The 19,666-nt window shown below is 44.1% G+C and overlaps 1 protein-coding gene and 1 long non-coding RNA gene across 4 annotated transcripts in view; one reads left to right on the forward strand and one right to left on the reverse strand.

Moving 5' to 3' along the window:
- Positions 1 to 19,666, forward strand: part of LOC308632288 — an 827,867-nt gene that overhangs the window by 321,390 nt on the left and 486,811 nt on the right. The window lies entirely within an intron of this gene.
- NCK2 (NCK adaptor protein 2) overlaps positions 4,407 to 19,666 on the reverse strand; it is a 151,416-nt gene continuing 136,156 nt past the window's right edge. For all 3 annotated transcript variants that reach the window (XM_081264258.1, XM_081264259.1, XM_081264260.1), the window contains one exon: positions 4,407 to 5,703. In XM_081264258.1, coding sequence (XP_081120384.1) covers positions 5,509 to 5,703 — 195 coding nt within the window. In that variant the 3' untranslated portion in view covers positions 4,407 to 5,508. The remainder of the gene's footprint in view (positions 5,704 to 19,666) is intronic.

Raw genomic sequence — 19,666 nt, forward strand, 5'->3', positions numbered from 1 at the left:
AGGAATCCTTCTGTATATTATGTAAAGTTTACATATGAACCTATTTACCTCATGGAGGGGAGGGGAGGGGATGGGGGGGTAGGAAGGATAGTAGAATGAAACCGACATTATTATTACTGTGTGTATATATGTGACTGCATGACCATGTGATTCTGCAACCTGTACACTCAGAAAAATGAGAAACTATATTCCATCTGATTCAAATGTATGATATGTCAAGGTCTTTGTACTGTCATGTGTAACTAATTAAAACAAATTAAAAAAAAGAAAAAATATAACAATGTCTAACAACTATAATACCATCTTTAAATGGCAGCTCTGCACCAGGGATTCTGAGGCCATTAAGACAATTTGAGAACTTGCTGGAGAGTAAGCCATAGGTGAGGGGTGGAGCTTGGCTTTAGATGCAGGTAGAGGCCAGAGATGGGCACAGGTTCCGCTACCTTGAGATCACGCTTTCTGCTTCATACGAGACCACTAGATCTGGGGATTCTGAGACCATGACCTAATCTTAGAAAGCCCTGTGTCATCACCTACCAGCAACAACTAGATTTTGTTCACCTAAGCCAAGGAGTTGAGCAAATGCCTGCCTCCTGGACAGGAGGTCAAGCATCTTTTAAGAGTTGTCAAAGATGAGCTTCTAGATTAGCTGCCAGGCTCATCCATCTCCAGGAATCAGCATCAAGTAGCAGCTACCTCCAAGCCTAGACCATAGTGATTCTTCCCTGTTGACTTGCATGTCCAGCAGCTGTACTGTGGGAAGTCCCAATAGAGGCTGGGGTAGATGAGGAATGTTTAGGGGGAAAAAAGACCTATTTGGCGGCTGGGGGTGCCAGGTCGTAGGTTTGATCCCAAGCACCAAAAACAAAAACAGTGCAGATGACTGCCTCCCACCCTGCCGAATTGAAATTTGAGTGGTTGAGAAACCACTTTCTAAAACTGAAACCGTCACCCTTCTGGGTCTGAGTGAACTGCACTTAGAATGCCAACAGCCAGCTTCCTTGGAGCAGTGGGATTTCCATCTGCTGAGGAGGGCAATGCTTTTGGTCACTGGAAGCCTGACTCAAAATTTGCCTCAATAAACCACTGTGTTGTCAGACTCAGGCCAAGAATATTCTACTCGCGAGAAAACAAAAATGTCGCTTAGAGGATCATTTTTAGGGAGGTGAATTTGTCAATCACCTCTGGTAAGAAGGTAAGTGCTGTGGGTGGTTCCGTATGGTTTGTGGTCCTGGGATTGGAAAGGAGGATGGGTCAGAGGAGTTTGTTGGTGCAACCCTCTTCAAACCCCTGAAGAGCTCTAAAAGCAGGGCACGTGGGCCCTGAGACTGCAGGTGAGGACCATGTGGCAGGTTGATGGAGACAGTTCTTCAGTGGGGGTCCTCTGAGGAAGCTGGTGGCAACTGAGTCACAGAAAAACTCCAGAGAGGAAAAAGGCAAGCAGATAATATGACAGGGCTGAGGGGGAGCAGTTATTGATGTTTTGCTTCATGCAAAGCACTTCTACTTGGGCTGCCCTGCTAACCCGCTCACAGCCCTTTGAATTCCAGAGATGGAGAGCAGCCCTGTTTTATTCATGAGCAAACCTATTTAGAGAAGCTGGGCAGTTTGCTTGCAATCATAGGGCTGGTAAAGACAAGCTGGCTCTACTACCATGGGTGGCTTTCAGCAGGTGGCCCCAGGTCCACAGACAAACCAGGCGTGACATTGCAGGAGAGGACTAGCATCCTGTGGTGTTAGAACTGAAAGATCCAGGTGAATCAACCAGAAGGGAAACCTGAGTGAAGCGTGAGTTAGCTTTCCATCACTGTGACAAAACGGACCAGAGACAATGTATTAAGGAGGAAAGGTTTATTTTGACTTGTGACTTCAAAGTTCCAGTCCATGGTCCCCTTGGCCCTGTGATGAAGCAGAACATCATGGCAGAGTGCACTTGGGAGGAGGCCTGCTCACCTCACAGTGGCTAGGAAGCCAAGCATGTGTACACAGGGCTGGCTCTAATATCCTGACTCCCAGTGACCTCACTTCCTACCACTCGGCCCTACCTCCTGAAGGCTCCACATCTTTCAGTAGTGCTATTGGTGGGGAATCAGACTTGAACTCATGAGCCTTTGGGGGACATTCAAGATCCAAACTATAATAAACCACCTATTCTTTGTTTCCAAGTAAACCCTCTACTCTTTGCTTTTAGTTAATTATAGATAACACCTTTGAGCATAGGCCACGATGAAAACAGTTAATCAAGTTTGATCCTACCATCCTTTCCCATGCCTCAGCCCATAAATGTCCCCAAACCCTCTCCTGGGGGACAGGGTTTAGGACTTGCCCTCCCTCCTCCACAGGCTTGGTCAAAAGATGAATAATCTCTTTCTCTTGAAAAACTCATCATTTCGCTATACCAAGACTAGATAAAGCAGGTCTGGTTCATATACTAACATAATTAATGCTGATTCTAGTAAAAAAGACCCAAACTAGACCCATGTTTATTGAAAAATAATACAGCCACACACCACATGACATACTGGACCATGGTCCCATGATTATTCCATCTAGTGACTCACAGCTGTCTTGGTTTGTGTACTACACTCCTGGATGCTCATGCAATGATGACGTCAGATGACATTTCCTAGAATATATCCTGGTCATTAAGTGACAGACTGTATTTTAAAATAATACTTTTCCATCCTTCAATTCTGCGCTTTGGTCTTAAGAAATTATTTTGGTATTCAGGCAGTAGGCAGGCATGGTTCATATATGAATATACGAACAGAGAAACTCCACATCATGCACAACCACAAGAATGAGATCCTGGGCCGGGGCGATGGTACACCCCTGCAATTCCAGCAGTCTGGGAGGATCCAGAGTTCAAAGCCAGCCTCAGCAACTTAAAGGGTGCTAAGCAACTCAGTGAGACCCTGTCTCTAAATAAAACATAAAAAGGGTTGGGGATGTGGCTCAATGGTTGAGTGCCCCCAAAATTCAATTCCCAGTACCCCCCCCCCCAAAAAAAGGGATCCTAATTTATACTCCTCGTATGACTCTATTGTTATATTATCTAAAAAGAATCTTAAAAACAAATTATTATTGTATTGGCTTGTGTAAAATAAAGGCACACAGGGCTGTAAACAAGTGACTGACCTTTATAGTTGTGTGCTGTTCCTGCAAAGAGGCAACAGGACAGGAAAACAAGATTTGCCCAGGAAATCTCTGGACAATCAAGAAGGTTGATGGCAATATTGCCACCTGGGTGGAGCATCAGTGATCCATATTCCACACCACATGTAAATCTTGTTTTGACATCCTGCTGCCAGTGTCCCAGGGTACCTGTTTAAAAAAAAAAAAAATCTAGTCCTGATCTACCTCATAGCTGGAGGACTCTCACAAAGCAGTTTGTGACAAAACTCTGCTGTCAGCTACATCATGAGCCTTTAAGTTCCTGAAGCCAAAATGTGCAGCTGTCTTCTGTCCTTTAGTTGCTCATTTCTTCCTGAATCACCTATAAAACAAGAGCCTCATTATTTAGAGAGATTCTAGAAGGCTAAAATGTAATAAACACCAGTGAGACCTGGATATGCACAGGAATTGCTTCTCCGTGGATAAGGTAGAAAATGGACCTATCTGAGGTAATAATTGGAAGTCTATTTGCTATAACTGGGTGCTGCCATTTCAGGTACCAGATGCCCAACTTCTAATAGATTATAACTCAAAGCAAAAAGAGGTAACAGCAAACTCAAGGAAGCAAGAATGGCAGAGCAAGTGCAAACTCTCAGGAAATACCTCATTTCTCTAGAATTTCTGCCTAGACTGGAGTTGGAAAGGGAGGGGCCCCGGAGTAGAATCCTGAGTTGGCATCCATACTTGTCCCTGCAGTGGCCATGTGCCTTGGAACATTTTGTGCTTCACTGTTTCCATCTGCAAAATGGGGGTAACAGTATGAGGCCCCTCACAGGACTGTGCTAAGCCAACAGTGACACTCTGCCTGGCACAGAGGGAGAGCACTCTGCGCGGGCTATGCCTGCACACACCCCACGTTACGTGAGCACATTCCCTGTGCCTGGCACATTGTAGCTTATCGAACAATAAACAGATTGAGCCAAGTGAAATGTCAGCTGGCAGGGCCACCGAAGTGTGAGAACTCTGGCTGACAACACTCCAGTGAAATATATTTCTTAGCCAATAATTTCCAAAGAGTAAAGATCAAGTTTGACATTCTGGGTTCTCATGGGAGTTCAACTAATTAGAGCTTAGTATTTCAATATACAAAAATGCAGCAGCAGAAAAAAGAAAATGTGTAAGAGAAATGCACTAAAGGATGTCCTTTTGGTGATGAAGGTTTAATAACACTGCAGTCATTATTCACCCATAATTGAGTCAATTTTTCCCCCAAGATAAATACACACACAGTCTTGTCATAATACTTCTTTTTTATTACAATATCCAAAAAACTGGGTATGCAAGTTTAGGGGATCTCAAGACCCCTTCTTCAATTGTAGGAATGTGCCATCTCAAGACTGTATATTTCAACTATAAAGAAGTTCAAATGTAAAGAAAAAAGAAAATGCAATTTTTTCATAAACATTCTGTGTCTTTTACTACCAATCACATATTCTTTTGTAAACCCTGAAAAATTTCCCTGTAAAGCAAATTATATATATATAATATACATGTATTATATATATATATAGTGAGTGTGTATAAAGTATTTGTATCTCCCCTTCCCCAAAGATCAGCTGTTTTTCTTAATCATCTGTTATTAGTGTCAACAAACGGCTACAGATACATATTACTTTGAGAATTAAATACATAATTGTGAAATTCAAACAAGCCAAAGGGCGAGAGGAAAAAGCACTATGCGGATGGCACATCTGGGGGTCATTTACCAAAACATGTCTTTCTGCATCACCGGTTCCCTCTTCTGTAGACTGACTCTCACGGAAACTCTCTTTATTGCAAGCACAGCCTCGAAGGCACTGGGCAGTTTCCTCACGGCCACCAACCCGGCGTTCCAGTATTGCTATCCTCAAATGCAACTGCTCCCTGCACAGCCTGGAGCCAGGACCCTGAAGGAGGGCCGTGGGTGGGCCCTGGGCCCCTGCCACCTGGTGCCCAGGGAGCTAGAGCTCAGGCCATTTCATCCTGAGTGTGCTGTGGGTCACTCACACACTGAGCGCAGCCTGATGCCCCCCAACTGCACCCGATGTCTTGAGTGGGGAGTTCTGAGTGTGACCGATTTGAACAGACCGCGGCTGTTTCCAGCTGAAAAGGAGTGAGGTGGACAGACAGGCCCCTTCTGCCTCCGGTCCTCTACAGCGGGCCAGGAGGCTGTGGGCTGGGCGTGGCCGAGAGGGCCTGGGGTGGCGCCGGGGAAGAGGCTGAGGAGGCCGATCGGGATGAGTGCCTGGCGCGCGGAGCTGCGGCAGGACGGCCGGGTGGGCGACCGCAGGGCTCCGGAGGGAGGCGAGGGGGCAGCGCAGCCTGGAGCTGGGGCCTGGGAGGCCGCCGCCGCCGTCACTGCAGGGCCCTGACGAGGTAGAGCTTCTCCCCGTGCTCGCTGGTGAAGATGGGCGCCTTCTTGTAGTGTTCCACCAGCTCGTCCATGCTGTGGAATCGCCGCTGCCCGATGCAGTAGACATTGTCCACGAGCTGCACCTTGAAATGCTTGTTCTTCCCTGACGCTTTGAGAGACACGGAGAAGTCACTGGGCTGGGGAGGAAGCAGGAGGAGAGTTACAACCGGGCACGGAGGAAAACAGGGACGGCCTGACCCTTAACTATGCTGGGGCCCGCTGGACCCGCCTACTAAATCCAGATCCCCATCCAGCTCACAAAGCTGGGTCTCAGGTCACTATGGAACACCCTGCCTGATGGCCAGGTGATCCAGAGGCGACCAAGATCGCACCTTCGGAATCAAAGGCAGATGGACTTTGGCTTAGCACAGCTGCAGTGCTAAATGCTGGCTGGCTATAGAAGTCAGACCAGCCGTGCTCCCCGGGTGCTGGAGGAACTTATGAAGTGTGCATTTCCCAGACAGTTTATGGCAAACTAGGAATTACTCAAAGTAGTTTGCCTGCAAAGCACAGCTAGAAATTTTACTTCTATTAGAAATTAAGCCATCAAAAATTTCTAACTCTAAGCTTTTAACAATAAATACTTGAAGGACAGTGAAAAATCCTGGTGACATTTGAATCATACTTCATCCCAGAGGGGGCTGCACCAGGGTTTGAACACAGATTTCATTGAGAAATGTTCAAATTCTGTATTATATTACATTAGTGCATTACAGCATGTTTTAGAAATGTCATTATTTTTATTAAAATTGGCCTTTTATTTCATTTACTGAAAAGCATACAGGAAGGACACTAAGAAATACTCTTTGTAAACCAAAAAGTATTGATCAATTTAACAAGTAACAATTATGTATTGAACCCTGGCTATGCTCCATGCCCACACAGCCCTGGACCTGTGTGTGCACACATGCAGGTGTGTCTGGGATGTAAGCTCTGTCCAGCGGCACTCCAGTGGGGAGTGAATCCCCACTGGAGGTGAGAGGGAATCCTGAGCTAGGGAGATAGCTTTGTGTGTGCGTAAGAGTATGAAGTGTGTGTAAGCATGCCAACCAGACCGTGCTTAACTATAATATACCAAGCCCCCGTTATGTGCAGGCAGGTGTTCCAATATCCCCAATGCCTGAAATTGCAGTTAGTACCAAATCCTATATATGGTCTTTTTTTTTTCCTTTACAGCCATGCCTATGATAACATTTAATTTAGAAATTAGGCACAGTAAGAGATTATCAACAATAACTAACAGTGAAATAGAATCATTATAACAATGTATTGTTAAAAAAAAAAGTTAAGTGAACGTAGACTCCCTTTACTCAAAATACCTTATTGTACTTTCTTCTGCCTTTTCACTCCAAAAAGGTACTTTACTGCCTCTCCTTGGCATATCTGAACTGCCAGCATCACTACTCTTGCTTTTGGAGCCGTTCTTAATTAAAACAAGAGTTTCTTGAACACAAGCAATGTGATACCTCGATAGTCCATCTAATAACTGAGACAGTTACTAAGAAACTAACCGGTGGATAGTGTATACAGCGTGGATACAGTGGACAAAGAGGTGACAAGTCTCACACAAGATGAAGAAGGATAGTGTGAAATGTCATCATGATACTTAGAATTCTAAGTGGGCAATCCAAAACTTAGGGATTGTTTATTTCTGGAATTTCCCACTTTATATGTTTGGACCATCATTGACTGGGTAATTGAACCCAAAGAAAGCAAAACTGAGGATAAAAAGAAACCTACTGTATTCTCAACAGCCCAAATCAACAGTCTAACTAATCACGTGACAGTACAATTCTCAAATCATGACTATTTTCACGGTGAACAACAAGATGGATACAAGTTAGCTTCAGTATTCTCAGTGCTACCACCCAAGTTAATTGCCATGTATACTTCTGAAAATAAAAGAAGCTAAAACAGATACTGCCCCAAAGGTATATCACCTACTCCCAAAGCCTGGGCATGAACATCATCCTCACTGTGACTCTGTCACCCACCCCAGTGGAACATGGCCAGCCACAACACTGTGTACAACAGCACACACACGTTATGAAATGCTCCACCCTCTCCTAAGGCTCCAGGTTTTCCCAAGTTTTACTGCATTTCCAGGTCCCTTGCTGTTCATGTTCTGTAAGTATGTGTGTTTTTTGCTAGAAGCTGAGCCTTTAAGATCCAGCTGTCTCACTTTGAGGTTTACCAGGAGCCAGGCCTTGAGCTACTTTGATAGATACTTTAATCAACCCCACACATAAAGCAGCCTGGTTTTTAGTGGAGGTAGGAGTGAGTCACAGTAAATAAGCGATACACCTGATGTTAATTAAGCTAAACGATCAACAGATGACTTTCTGAGTGGGGAGATTTGTTTAATCTGAGCTCCTCAATTTAACCTCATGGTATGTGTGCACACGTGCTCTTGTGTGCACATGTGCGTTACAGCAGTAAAATTGATGTAGCAGAAAAGGCGATTTTTAATTTCATGGGCTCCTGAGCAGAAACCTTAAAGTTAAAGACACAGAACCAACTTATGTCAAACAGGAGTGCTGAAAGCTTAGGAGTATCCTTTATTCCGTTTGAGCAAACAATCCTCAGGAAATCTGACAATGAATAATCCATACTAGCACACACATTACAGGGTAAGTATTTCTTATTCAAAATGCTTGGGACAAGAAATGTTTTTAATTTTAGAAAAAAATGTGGAATATATGCACATGCATAATATATAAGTCAGATTTTTCATCACTATGGCCAAAAGACAAGACCAATATAGAGGAAAAGTTAATTGGGGTTCATGGTTTCAGAGGTCTCAGTCCACGGATGGCTGACTCCTATAGCTCTGGGCCCACGGTGAAGCAGAAGATGAAGGTAGAAGTCCTCTGCTCACCAGGGACAAAATATAACCCCCCCCCCCGCCCCCAAAGGCATGCTGTTAAGGACCTACTTACCAGCTATACCCTACCTGCTTTGTTACCACCCAGTTAATCCATATCAGTGGGTTAATCTACTAATTAGGCTACACCTCATAATCTAATCATTCCACCTATGAAAATTCTTGCATTGTCTCACACATGAGCTTTTGGGAAATATCTCATATCTAAACCATAACACATAGTAAGAACTCTTGGGGATAAGACACAAGTCTAAGCACTAAATTCATTTATGTTCCATGCATATCTCATATACATAGGAAAATAACTTTATATAATATAAAATAGCTTCATGGTGTGGAATTTTTCACTTGTGGCTTCCTGTCAGCACTCAGATGGTTTCAAATTTTTAACCTGTGAGACACCCTTAAGGGAAATCTGAAGGCTTCTCTAGGCATGTTCCCAAGACCAAGAGCATCAGCACCACCCAGGAACCTGCTAGAAAGGCAGATTCCCAGGCCCTGCCCCAGATCTGCTAAAGCAGAAATTTACTGGGTGGGGCCTGGCCATCTGTGTTGCTGTGAATCTGATGTAGTTTGAGAACTGAAATAAAATTTCTGCCAACCACCAGCAGTAATGGAAACACAGTCAAATGTCCAAAGCCACCAGAAAAAGTTGTGAATTATTAATGGGCAAAGAAGTCCAATGACAGACGGTGTTCCATGTCACCCCAGTCTGTCATGCCTTTCTGATTCCGTTCAGACATTCCTTGTGGGGAATTTCCCCTGATGGGACAGCTGGGACACACTGGAGCAGAGCACTGACATCTCTTCACTTCAGATGGAGCCAGTCCCTCGATCTGCTGGAGAGGGAGTGTCTCCAGACCTCCAACAACTCTGGCCACGGAGAGTGCGAGGCCGGGAAGAGTTCCCTTGAAGGCAATGCTGTCAGTCCTGTTCTCCCCATCCTTCCACGCCGGGTTTTCTGAATCAGCATGGGGAAATCAGAGGAAAAAGGACCATGTCACATGCAACTGCTCAATGAGCTGTAGGGTATTGATAGTAGGATGGAGTACTCTGGGTAGAAGCATGTTTTTGAAATGTGTGATCAAGATGCAGGCTGAGGCTGCAGTCAGCAGGCTTGACTGGGGATGCTCACAGGAGCCATCCATGGATGGGCATTCGGGTGGGGCTAGTTGAGTATCTGTATAATATGGCGGCTGGCTTACTCCAGATCCAGTGATCCAAGAGGACACCATGATGCCTTTCATGTCCCAGTCTTGGAATCTTCTGCCACATTCTTTTCACTAGAAGTGAGATGCCAAGTACCGTCTCTGCTTGAGGGAGAGGATCAGGCTTCAAACTCCAAAGAGTGGGGTACTGAAGACTTTGTGGACCTCTTTTTAAGTCATTTCAGGTACCACACTTGTTAAACTGTTCTATGGCTGGACTAAGATGTAACTAGACTTAGTCTAGCACCTTCTTTTCTATTTTGAAACATCTACCTTCTCTTCCTGTTTAACCGCCCCTCTGTACTTCCTTGAGTTGTTCCCACCCTTCCCTTCTCTCAACACTTACAGGTACCATTTCTCTTTGCTGATTACTGGATTAATTCTTCACATTTTCCATAGTTAGACCACTTCTTGTTATCTTCTCTCATGACTTGGAATTGTCATAGGAATGAGTTTTCTGTTCTCATATTCCAAATCAGATGTTTTGGAGAGTTAACAACTGGTACAACATATTCATTCCTCTCTTCTTTTTAGGAAGTCATTTTCCAAGTGGAATCTGCAGATGACTAATAGTTTGGAAGACAACCAAATTCTCCCAGGTTCTTTATAGTTGTGTTTTTGTTCAGATTTTATTCAAAGATAATCCTTCCACGTGCAAGAATCTGATTTAACCCTACATCTTTGCATTGGGTTCAGATTATCTGGTGTTCAATAAATACAATGACTCAGGAATTTCAATTTTGACCTTTCACTATTCATTCCTTTAAGTAATTCTTACACCTTATCTCTCTGCAACTTCTGCTCACAAGTGATTGTTTTTAGACCAGATCAGAGAATATGCTCAGTGATGCTGTCTATAGGATCAACTAGTTCCTACAGCTTCACATCTAGGCCCCAAATACTTACTCAAAATCATCTTAGTGTTTTTATAAAGTAGATAAACTGGTTAGGTACTTTTCTCTCTCACTCAAAATTTAATTACTATTTTCTCATTGAGGGAAAAAAATGAATGCCAAGAACAGTTTTTAATACCCTTTATTTCATCCTTCAGACCTGGGAACTTGAGTGTTAATGTGGTTTTCTTCTAAGCATGTTGGCTGGGAGGAAATAAGAGGGGAGGGAGGGGTCTTGCTCCCAGGCACTCCTGGTTTTTTAATAACCTTAAAACTTCTCCTTATCATTCACTTTGGACTGGAGTAGAAAGGCTCTTCGTGTGGCTCTCGGGCCTCTCACGTGGACTCTGGACCAAGCTCTGTCTCCATGCCCCAAGAATCAGCAACTGCACATGTGCCTGGCATTCCTTCGTCTCCAAAGAGAGGGCAGCCTGTTGGTTTCTTATCAAAAGCGGCATCCTTCTTTCTTCCAGTTCAATAAACGCACATTTTTCTTTTTCCTTGAGGAAGGCACTTGTTTGTTCAGAGAAGTGGTTCACTGACCCCCTTCTCAAAATGAGGAACCAGTAAGTGAAAGGCAAACTGTGCTCCACTGACAACTCTCCTTCTGTTCTTGGCTCAGAAAAACCAGCTTTCAGGTTTACTCTTCTGTCAGGTCACCTCCCTAGCCGTATAATGTAGCCTCCTTTAACTCAGAAGGGACTCATTGTCTACACCAATGCCACTGGTTGTCAACTGATACTACTCTCCGTTTCTGCATCAGATTCTCTCTTCCTTATCCCCAAGCATGACCCACCTCACTGGTATTTTTTAGTCTCCTATAAACCTGTCTCTGAAATACTCCAGAGGTCTTAAGTCAATTCACAAGTGATGTGATGAAATATTCATCTTAATAAATAAAGAAAAATCAATCATCAACAGAAAAATAACCCTTAGAGTCCCATTTATCTTATCTTCAAATAAATGAAGCTCTGTCCACTTTCAAATTAAGGGGTACAGGTGTTCATCCCCCTCTCCTGCCCCCAGTAACACATTTCCTGAAGTTCAATGCAAATATCTCAAGTGGACAGACCCTTAGAATATTGTCCTTTTCTTCTCATGATGTCATACCTGGTGGAACTAAATAATTCAAGCTAGAATTTTACTGTATGATCCAACAGTTCTCAAAAGGGCTTGAATCAAGACTCAAACTCTCAAAACCGAGCATCAGAATTGCTCAGAGGGCCCGCCCCAGGGCAATCTGTGCTTCCAGCAGGTTCCTTGGTGATGCTAATACTGCTGGGAGGGGATTACCTCCAATTACCTCCATGAAGGCCGAAGAGAACATTCCCCCATCTGTTTGAGGAAGTGCCTCTGCTTGATTCTGGCATACATCCAGTATCTGTATTTTAATTGGGATTTTCTAAAATGGTGAAATAGAATGCAGTAAGGAAGGCAGGTGAGCAGAGCATTTGAAGGATTCCACTGTTGGTTCTTACACTCTGAACCCCCTTTACAATGAAGGGCTTTCTGTGTTATACACTCCAAGGGGGCAGGGATGTGACACTCGGCCTCACCACCCTGTGCTGCTCTTGCAGTGCCCAAGGAGGCTGGCTGAGGAAATGCGCAGCCACAGGGCCATGACACTTCCCAGATAACATCACCTACTCAATGGATACCAAACAAAAATATGCAACGAAAGGTGAGACACATGAGTTAACTCAGGTTCCCTGCTGAGGCAAATTAAAACCACCTCACGCCCTAGAATTACTGTTACTACAAAAACATAAGACAGTAAAACAAAGGTTGGCAAGGACGCAGAGAGGCGGGAATGTACCATGGTGTGGTCTCGGTGGGAAACTGTGGCAGTTCCTCAAGACACTGAAAAACAGAAGTCCCATTTGCTCCAACCATTCCACCTTGGGGTATATGTGTAACAAAAATTGAAAGCAGGGGCTTGAAGACATATTTAAATATACCCACGTTCATCGCAGCATTGTTCACGCAGCTGGAAGGCAGAAGCTAACATGTCCACAGGTGGTGCACACACAAGGACTTTTATTCAGCCTTAAAAAGGAGGAGCATTCTCACACATGCCCCAACTCTTGAGATTGTTCAAAGTGAAATAAGCCAGACACAGGAAGAAAAATGCATGAAGTTCCTGGAGCAGCCAAGCTCAAGACCGAGGGCAGAACGGCACTCTTCTTGGGGAGAGGGAGGAATTGGGGGATTGGTGTTTAACGGGGATAGAGTTTCAGTTTGGGAAAATGAGAGTCCTGGAGACGGATGGTTATGATGGTTGTACAACAACCACTGTAATGAACTTAAGGCCCCTAAACTCAAAGATTTTTTTTTTTTTTTTTTGGTACTAGGAATTTGAACCCAGGAGCACTTCACCACTGAGCCACATCCCAGCCCTATTTTGTATTTTATTTAGAGACAGGGTCTCACTGAGTTGCTTAGGGCCTCACTAGGTTGCTGAGGCTGACTTTGAACTCGTAATCCTCCTGCATAGCCTCCTGAGCAGCTGGGATTTCAGGCGTGTGCCACAGTACCTGGGAGAGACTGTGAAAAAAAATTTAAGTATGTTCTGTTATCATGAAAGAATTATTGATAAAGGTTGTGCTGATCTTAAAAGATCTGCAAAACTGTGATGGAAACATCAGGAAACCAAAGTCCCATGATGGGTGGGGACGCTGTGCGCTTCTTGCCTCAGAAGCCACCAGCAGCAGTGGCTGGTGGGCAGTCTGTGGCCAAAGGAGATGCTGAAGAAAAAACAGGAAGCACAGACTCCAAGCCATGCTTCCTAGGGAGGGCACAGCCGTGATAAGTCAAGCTCTGGTCTTGAGATCACCTGTGGCACTGGTGACTAGTTTCTGTTTTCCCTGGGGATCAGGGGACAGTAGGAAAACTGACCCCAGGCAATGCTCCCTAAGCTTTCTGAGCATCAAAGCCTCAGCTGGCTGATGTGCTGCATGTTCTTCTCTGAACCCCTCTTCTTTGCCTTTCAAAAATGTTGCAGTGACACTGATTGGCTCAGGCTGGGGTACTTACTTGCCTGTTTGGAGTCACTGATGTTAACAAGATACTTTAGAGGCCATCTCTGTGAGACAAGCACTTTCCTACCACACGTCTTGAGATCAAAATGTAAACATTTCTTGTGAAATTTCTTCTATGAATGGCAAAGCAACTGTTTTCAAAGGACACCTGGTAAAGCACAGGGCACAGATGCTAGCTGTGCACCAGGAAGAAATGCTCCCCAAGGGCCACCAGGACCAAGGTCTCATGTTCCTTCACTGGAGACCAACATGGAGACTACAGTGGATGACACTTCCCAGAACCACCTGATGAACCCAACCACTCACTCCAAACACACCCTCACAGGAAAACCCTAAAGACCCACCAGGTACACCTGCCGGGCCCTTTGCTCACCTCCCATTCTGTACTTCTCTGCATGTGTGTTAAAAAAAAAAAAAGGCAGTTCAAAGAAACTCTAACCATTTCTATGATTTCATCTCACTGCTAATCTAAGCAGACTGATCATCAAATTGCTAGGGAGCTAAGCCTTTAACCTCCTCTGTAAACCAAAGAACGATCTGAATCTATAAGACAAACATACAGGGTTTTCTGTAGCCATAGCTGAGAACTCAGACCAAACCACCAAAATCCTCAGAAGGTTTACGCTGTATGGGGTAGAGCGGGAGGAAGGGGGCTGTGTTCTAGAGGCAGTGAAGGACTGAACACAGGAGATCCTGGAGATGGAAGCCCAGCAACACCTGTGAATGAAAATGACGAGGCACTGGAGCCTAGATGGAGAGCTGGAGCAGCAAGGGGCCACCGCTCTGCCACCAGCCATGTGTGGTGACGGGGATGATGGGCAACGCCCCAGAGCTACACCGCAACCATTCGGTGAGCCAGCTCACCCCCACTCACCTCGCAGACCTGAGGTCTGTTCTGTTTACTGTATTTACTGCACCCACCCTCAATACAAGTAAAAGCAGAGTGAGTACTACAGGCTGAATACCCTCCACTGGAATACTGAAGACCAGGAATTCCATGTGCAGATATCTACACACACATAAGAAGAATCTTGGGCTGGGGATGTGGCTCAAGCGGTAACATGCTCGCCTGGCATGCGCGGGGTGCTGGGTTCGATCCTCAGCACCACATAAAAAAATAAAATGTTGTGTCCACCGAAAACTGAAAAACAAATACTTAAAAAAATCTCTTTCCCCCCTCTCTCTCTCTCTCAAAAAAAAAAAAAAAAAAAAAAAGAAGAATCTTGGAGATGGAACCCAAATCTAAACACCAAATTCATTTCTGATGCATATACACCCTAGACACAAAACCTGGAGAGAATTTTGTGTTTTTGCGTGTGTGTGTGTGTGTGTGTGTGTACATATATATGTTTGTATGTATTTTTTGGCACCAGCATTGAGACTTCAGTGGTTATGTGAGGTAGGGCAAGGAACTTTTTCACTTGTCACCCTGTCACTGCTCAAAAATGATCAGACTTTGGGTTTCTGGGTTAGGGATGTTTACCTGTGTTTATTTCTTTTACATATAATAGAGCACAAATAAAACTCAATCCAAAAATTTTCATAGGAAAGGATGGTTTTAAGGTCAAAGTCTTAAGATTCTCAGGTGTATTCTGCATTCCTGAAAGGCCAGTTCCTCTCTGCCTGCTCATGACGTGTGATTTAGTCCCAGTGTGTGAAGATGACAGGCAACTCCACCCAGGACTAGCATATCCAGGCCTCCGGAGAAAGACCACTGGCCCAAAAGAAACCACAAATAATATACTCATCAGGTTTGCCACTGATTACATCCGAAGAACTCACCATTAAGTGAGACTCATGGCATCTTTAATAGGTGGTGTTTCAGTAGTGAGTACTGAAGAGCTAGTGGGACTGAGGGGCAGGGGTCTGTCTCTAAGGGTCTGGCTCACCTGAGTATCCAGTGAAGGACACAGGCGATGTGCAGTGAACTCCTGAAGAGTCCACACTAAATGATCTTACAGAGCGTTCCACTTTTAAGATTAAATGGGTTAAAGGTTAGAAAAGTAGAAAAATTCAGGCTTAAAACTTCTCTTTGGTATGGGCAAAAAGCCTGACGATTAAAAATGACTTGCTAGCCACACCACTTTGGAAAAGCAGTGTGGAGATTCCTCAGAAAACTTGGAATGGAACCATCATTTGACCCAGTTATCCCCTTCCTCGGTTTCTACCCAAAGGACTTAAAGTCAGCATATTACAGTGATGCAGCCACACCAATGTTTACAGCAGCTGAATACACAATAGCTAAACTGTGGAACCAACCTAGATGCCCTTCCATAGATGAATGGACAAAGAAACTAGTATATAGACACAATGGAATATTACTCAGCATTAAAAGAGAGTAAAATTATGGCATTTGCAGGTAAATGGATGGAGTTGGAGTATTATGCTAAGTGAAGTAAACCAATCCCAAAAAACTGAAGGCCGAATGTTTTCTCTGATTAGTGGATGCTGATCTATGATGGGGGTGGGGGGCAAGGGAAGCATGGAGGAACTCTGGATTGGGCAAAGGGGAGGGTGGTGAGGAGTTATGAGGATAGGAAAGATGGTGGACTGAGATGGACATCATTACCCCAGGTACATGTATGATTGCACGAATGGTGCGTCTCTACACTGTGTACAACCAGAGTTAAAATGTTGTGCTCATTTGTGTACAATGAATTGAAATGCATTCCACTGTCAAGTACAACTAAGAAGAACAAATAAAAAAATTTTAAAAAAATAATAACTTGCTAGCCAGGTGCGGTGGCACACTCCTGTAAGCCCAATGGCTTGGGAGGTTGAGACAGATGGATCATGAGTCCAAAGCCAGCCTCAGCAACGGCGAGGTGCTAAGCAATTCAGTGAGACCCTAGCTATCTCTAATAACTAAACACAAAATTGGGCTGCAGATGTGGCTCAGTGATTGATGCCCCTGAGTTCAATCTCCGGTACCCCTCTGCCCCCTCAAAACTTGGTATCTTTCAAACAAGAAAGATGCAAGATACCACAGGCACTGCTCACAGTAATCTGCTCTTGTTAACATTAACTCAGGTGTGAGGAAACACCTAGAGGTCCCAGTGCCAATTCCCAGGCCAGGGGGACTGATTAGTAGGTCACTGAAGGGCTTCATCCAATTGCCTCTCATCTTCTGAGCTGGCCTGGGAGTAGCTTACACTTTGCTCTGGCAATTGAGCTCTTTCCAATTCTCCAAAAGAAAATATAGATGATAGTTTGTTTTCAAACTCAAAAGAGTAAAAAAAAAAGTTATAAGAAAAAACATTTCGGGAGATGAGTTCCACTCAACAAGAGCTAATAAATAGTCCTACCCAAAATTAAACCTTAAGAGAGAGTTATAATTTTCACCTTTAAACATTTTTTAAAAAATTCTTAGAAATGTAGTATTGTGCAGAAATTGTCTTTTAGTTAACTATTATAAACATGTATAAAACCATTAAGAATGTAAAATAGCAACCAGAGGTTTTCAAAATGTGGTCCCAGACCTTAAAAACTGCTATAAAAAAAATATAAGCCATTGAGAATGTAAGTGTGGCCCTCAGACCAGCAGCAGTGTCACCAAGGAAATGCATCCAAAATGCAAATTCTCGGGCCCAGACCTTCTGAATCAGGAATGCTGTAGGTGGGCCCCGAAAATCTGTTTTAACAAGCCTCCGAGGGATTCAGACACATACTACAGTGTGTGAATCATTGTTTATAGATGGATTATGAAACTGTGTTCAGCAATGATTTCCATAAGAAATATTAAAACTAGAGCAAGAAACTCTTCTAATTCGTTTATTTCCTGGTCAAGTAATATTAAGAGGTTTAAATAATAAGAGGAACAAAAGGCCCATCTATTTTTTGTATGGACAATATATGTTACATTTTCCTAAGCAAGACAGTTTTTCTTTTCTGAAACAAACGTGATGTGTGACCAAAAAAAAAAAAAAAAAAAAAAAAAAAAAAAGGTATCTAAATACTTACTGTAGGCATGACACACACAAGGGAAAACCCACCTTCCTCAGGATGTCAAGTCTTACACAGGGACAGGACCTCCTAAACCTTCAGCTGAAGCTATTCAGCACATGACCCTGGTCGGTTCTGTACCTTTTCAGACCTCATCTTACATGTGACCTGTCACTTTCTCAACCACCTTTGCAAGGATGAGAGATGTAGTAACTGAGAAAACTAAATACAGCTCACACAGCTGGCCAGAAATCAAGTTTATTATGAGTACAGCTTCCTAATGGTATCCAAAGAATCCATGTGGACATGTATGTAAGGTGAGTGTACGGGGCAGGGGGGATATCTGAATTTTCTAAATTCAAGAGGTTTAGTTCACAGGTAGAGGTCAGATAATTAAATTAAATCTGAGGAAGAAACAATATTTCATCCCCTTTAGCTGCTAAGGAGAAATGGTGGCTGGAGATGGGAGAGGAGAATCAGAGGAAAAGAGGCCGAAACGAACACTAGCTGGTAGGTGTGGAGGTTCAGGCTGGGAAGGAGTCCAGCAGGGCTGCTTGGTCCTTCATTCCTTGATGAATCCAATGAACCTTGCACCTCCCGGACACTGGATAGACAGCACAGATGTGGCAAACTTCTTCCCTTGTTTTTTCTGAAGTATGCACCTCTCTCCTCAAAAAGCACAGACTTCTTAGTGCTCAGAGATGGCTATATTTTTGTTCTTCAGGAGAAAAATAGTAGCCACTTTAAAATGTAAAATGTCTTCAATCAAGAGTCTAGCTCCTGTATATTTGCAATCTCTCAGGAAATATTTGCAAATGATACACATCTTGAAGATGGGCTCCCCCAAATTGTGCTTTTCAGGGGTCAGGAAACACCCTTGAAAGGAAGTCCCTGGCCAAAGATTGCAAGGAAGAAACAGGAAATGATATGTAGATATGTGTCTATGAGTTCTATAGGAAGTCTGAGCCTCTTAGACACCCTGTTGTCCCCACATACTTTGACAGGCAATTATATCACATTATGAACCAGTGGCCTGGTGGTGGCTGCAAAACATAGGCTAACCCTGAGAAGAGCTGGAATGACAGGAAAAATAAAATAAAAGAGAGAGGGGGGGGGTGGGGGTGGGGAGAAAAGGGAAAAGGAGTGGAAGCAAAAGGAGGTAGTAGAAGACAGAAAATGAACAAGAAGGGATTTATCCACTTGTCCAACAGGACAGATCTTCAGCAGTTGCAGATGACAGCCGAGAACAGTCCTGGTTATAAACAAGAAATGCAGCCAAACTGGCCTATTCTGTTAGCAGTAAGGAAGCAACACGCCTTAGAGCCCCTGCAGCATCCCCTTGGCACGAGGCACGCATGCTAACAGCCAAAAGCAGGACATGTTACAGCACGAATCATGAGGACAGGCGGGCCTGCAGAACACAGGGAGCTGCAGGCCAGGAAAGAGCTGCCCCATAGGCAGAGCTGATACAAGTCCCAGCGAAGCCTCGGCCCATTCACAATCAGTGTGTGCTACCTCAGTTTCCTAAGGCAGAGGTAAAAAATCTGGGAAGGTGTCCAAAAAAGAGAGTTCGAACAAAATGTGAACAATCTGTACTTCCATTATTTAGATAAAGTTAGCTTGTTCTCTAAAAAAATGTGAGATGGACAAGGCAGTGGGGTATATTCAAGTTCTGAGAAGGAACCTGGATAATACATGTCCCTCCTTATCAAAAAGGATTTGGTCCTGCAGTTGGATGGTGATGGCCACCTGTATGCATTCCACAGAACAGCAACAGTCTCTCCCAGGCCCAGCAACCCTGGAGGACACTTTTCTCACCCACCCTCTTTCTCAAGACTTCCCTACGCACAAAGAACAAGGAAGGGGACCAGTGCTTCTGCACTGCGAGCTCTCTTTTGCTCCCCTCCCTTCCAAGAAGCCTCTTCAGACTCATAAATCTCAGCTCAGGGATTTATGTTCTGACTCTGAGAAGCACTCTGGATGGAGCGCTTTACATTGGAATAGATTTTTGAGAATTTTCTTCTCTAAGTTTTTGCTCCACAGTTAGAAACACTGCTGTCCTTAATTTCCTGAAGGCCTTGAACATGATCTTAAGGGAGCCAGGCACAGAGCTTACGTCGCATGAGGACAATTTC

Source organism: Spermophilus citellus (genome assembly GCF_964194105.1).
Source record: "Spermophilus citellus genome assembly, chromosome: 13".
Taxonomy (NCBI): Eukaryota; Metazoa; Chordata; class Mammalia; order Rodentia; family Sciuridae; genus Spermophilus; species Spermophilus citellus.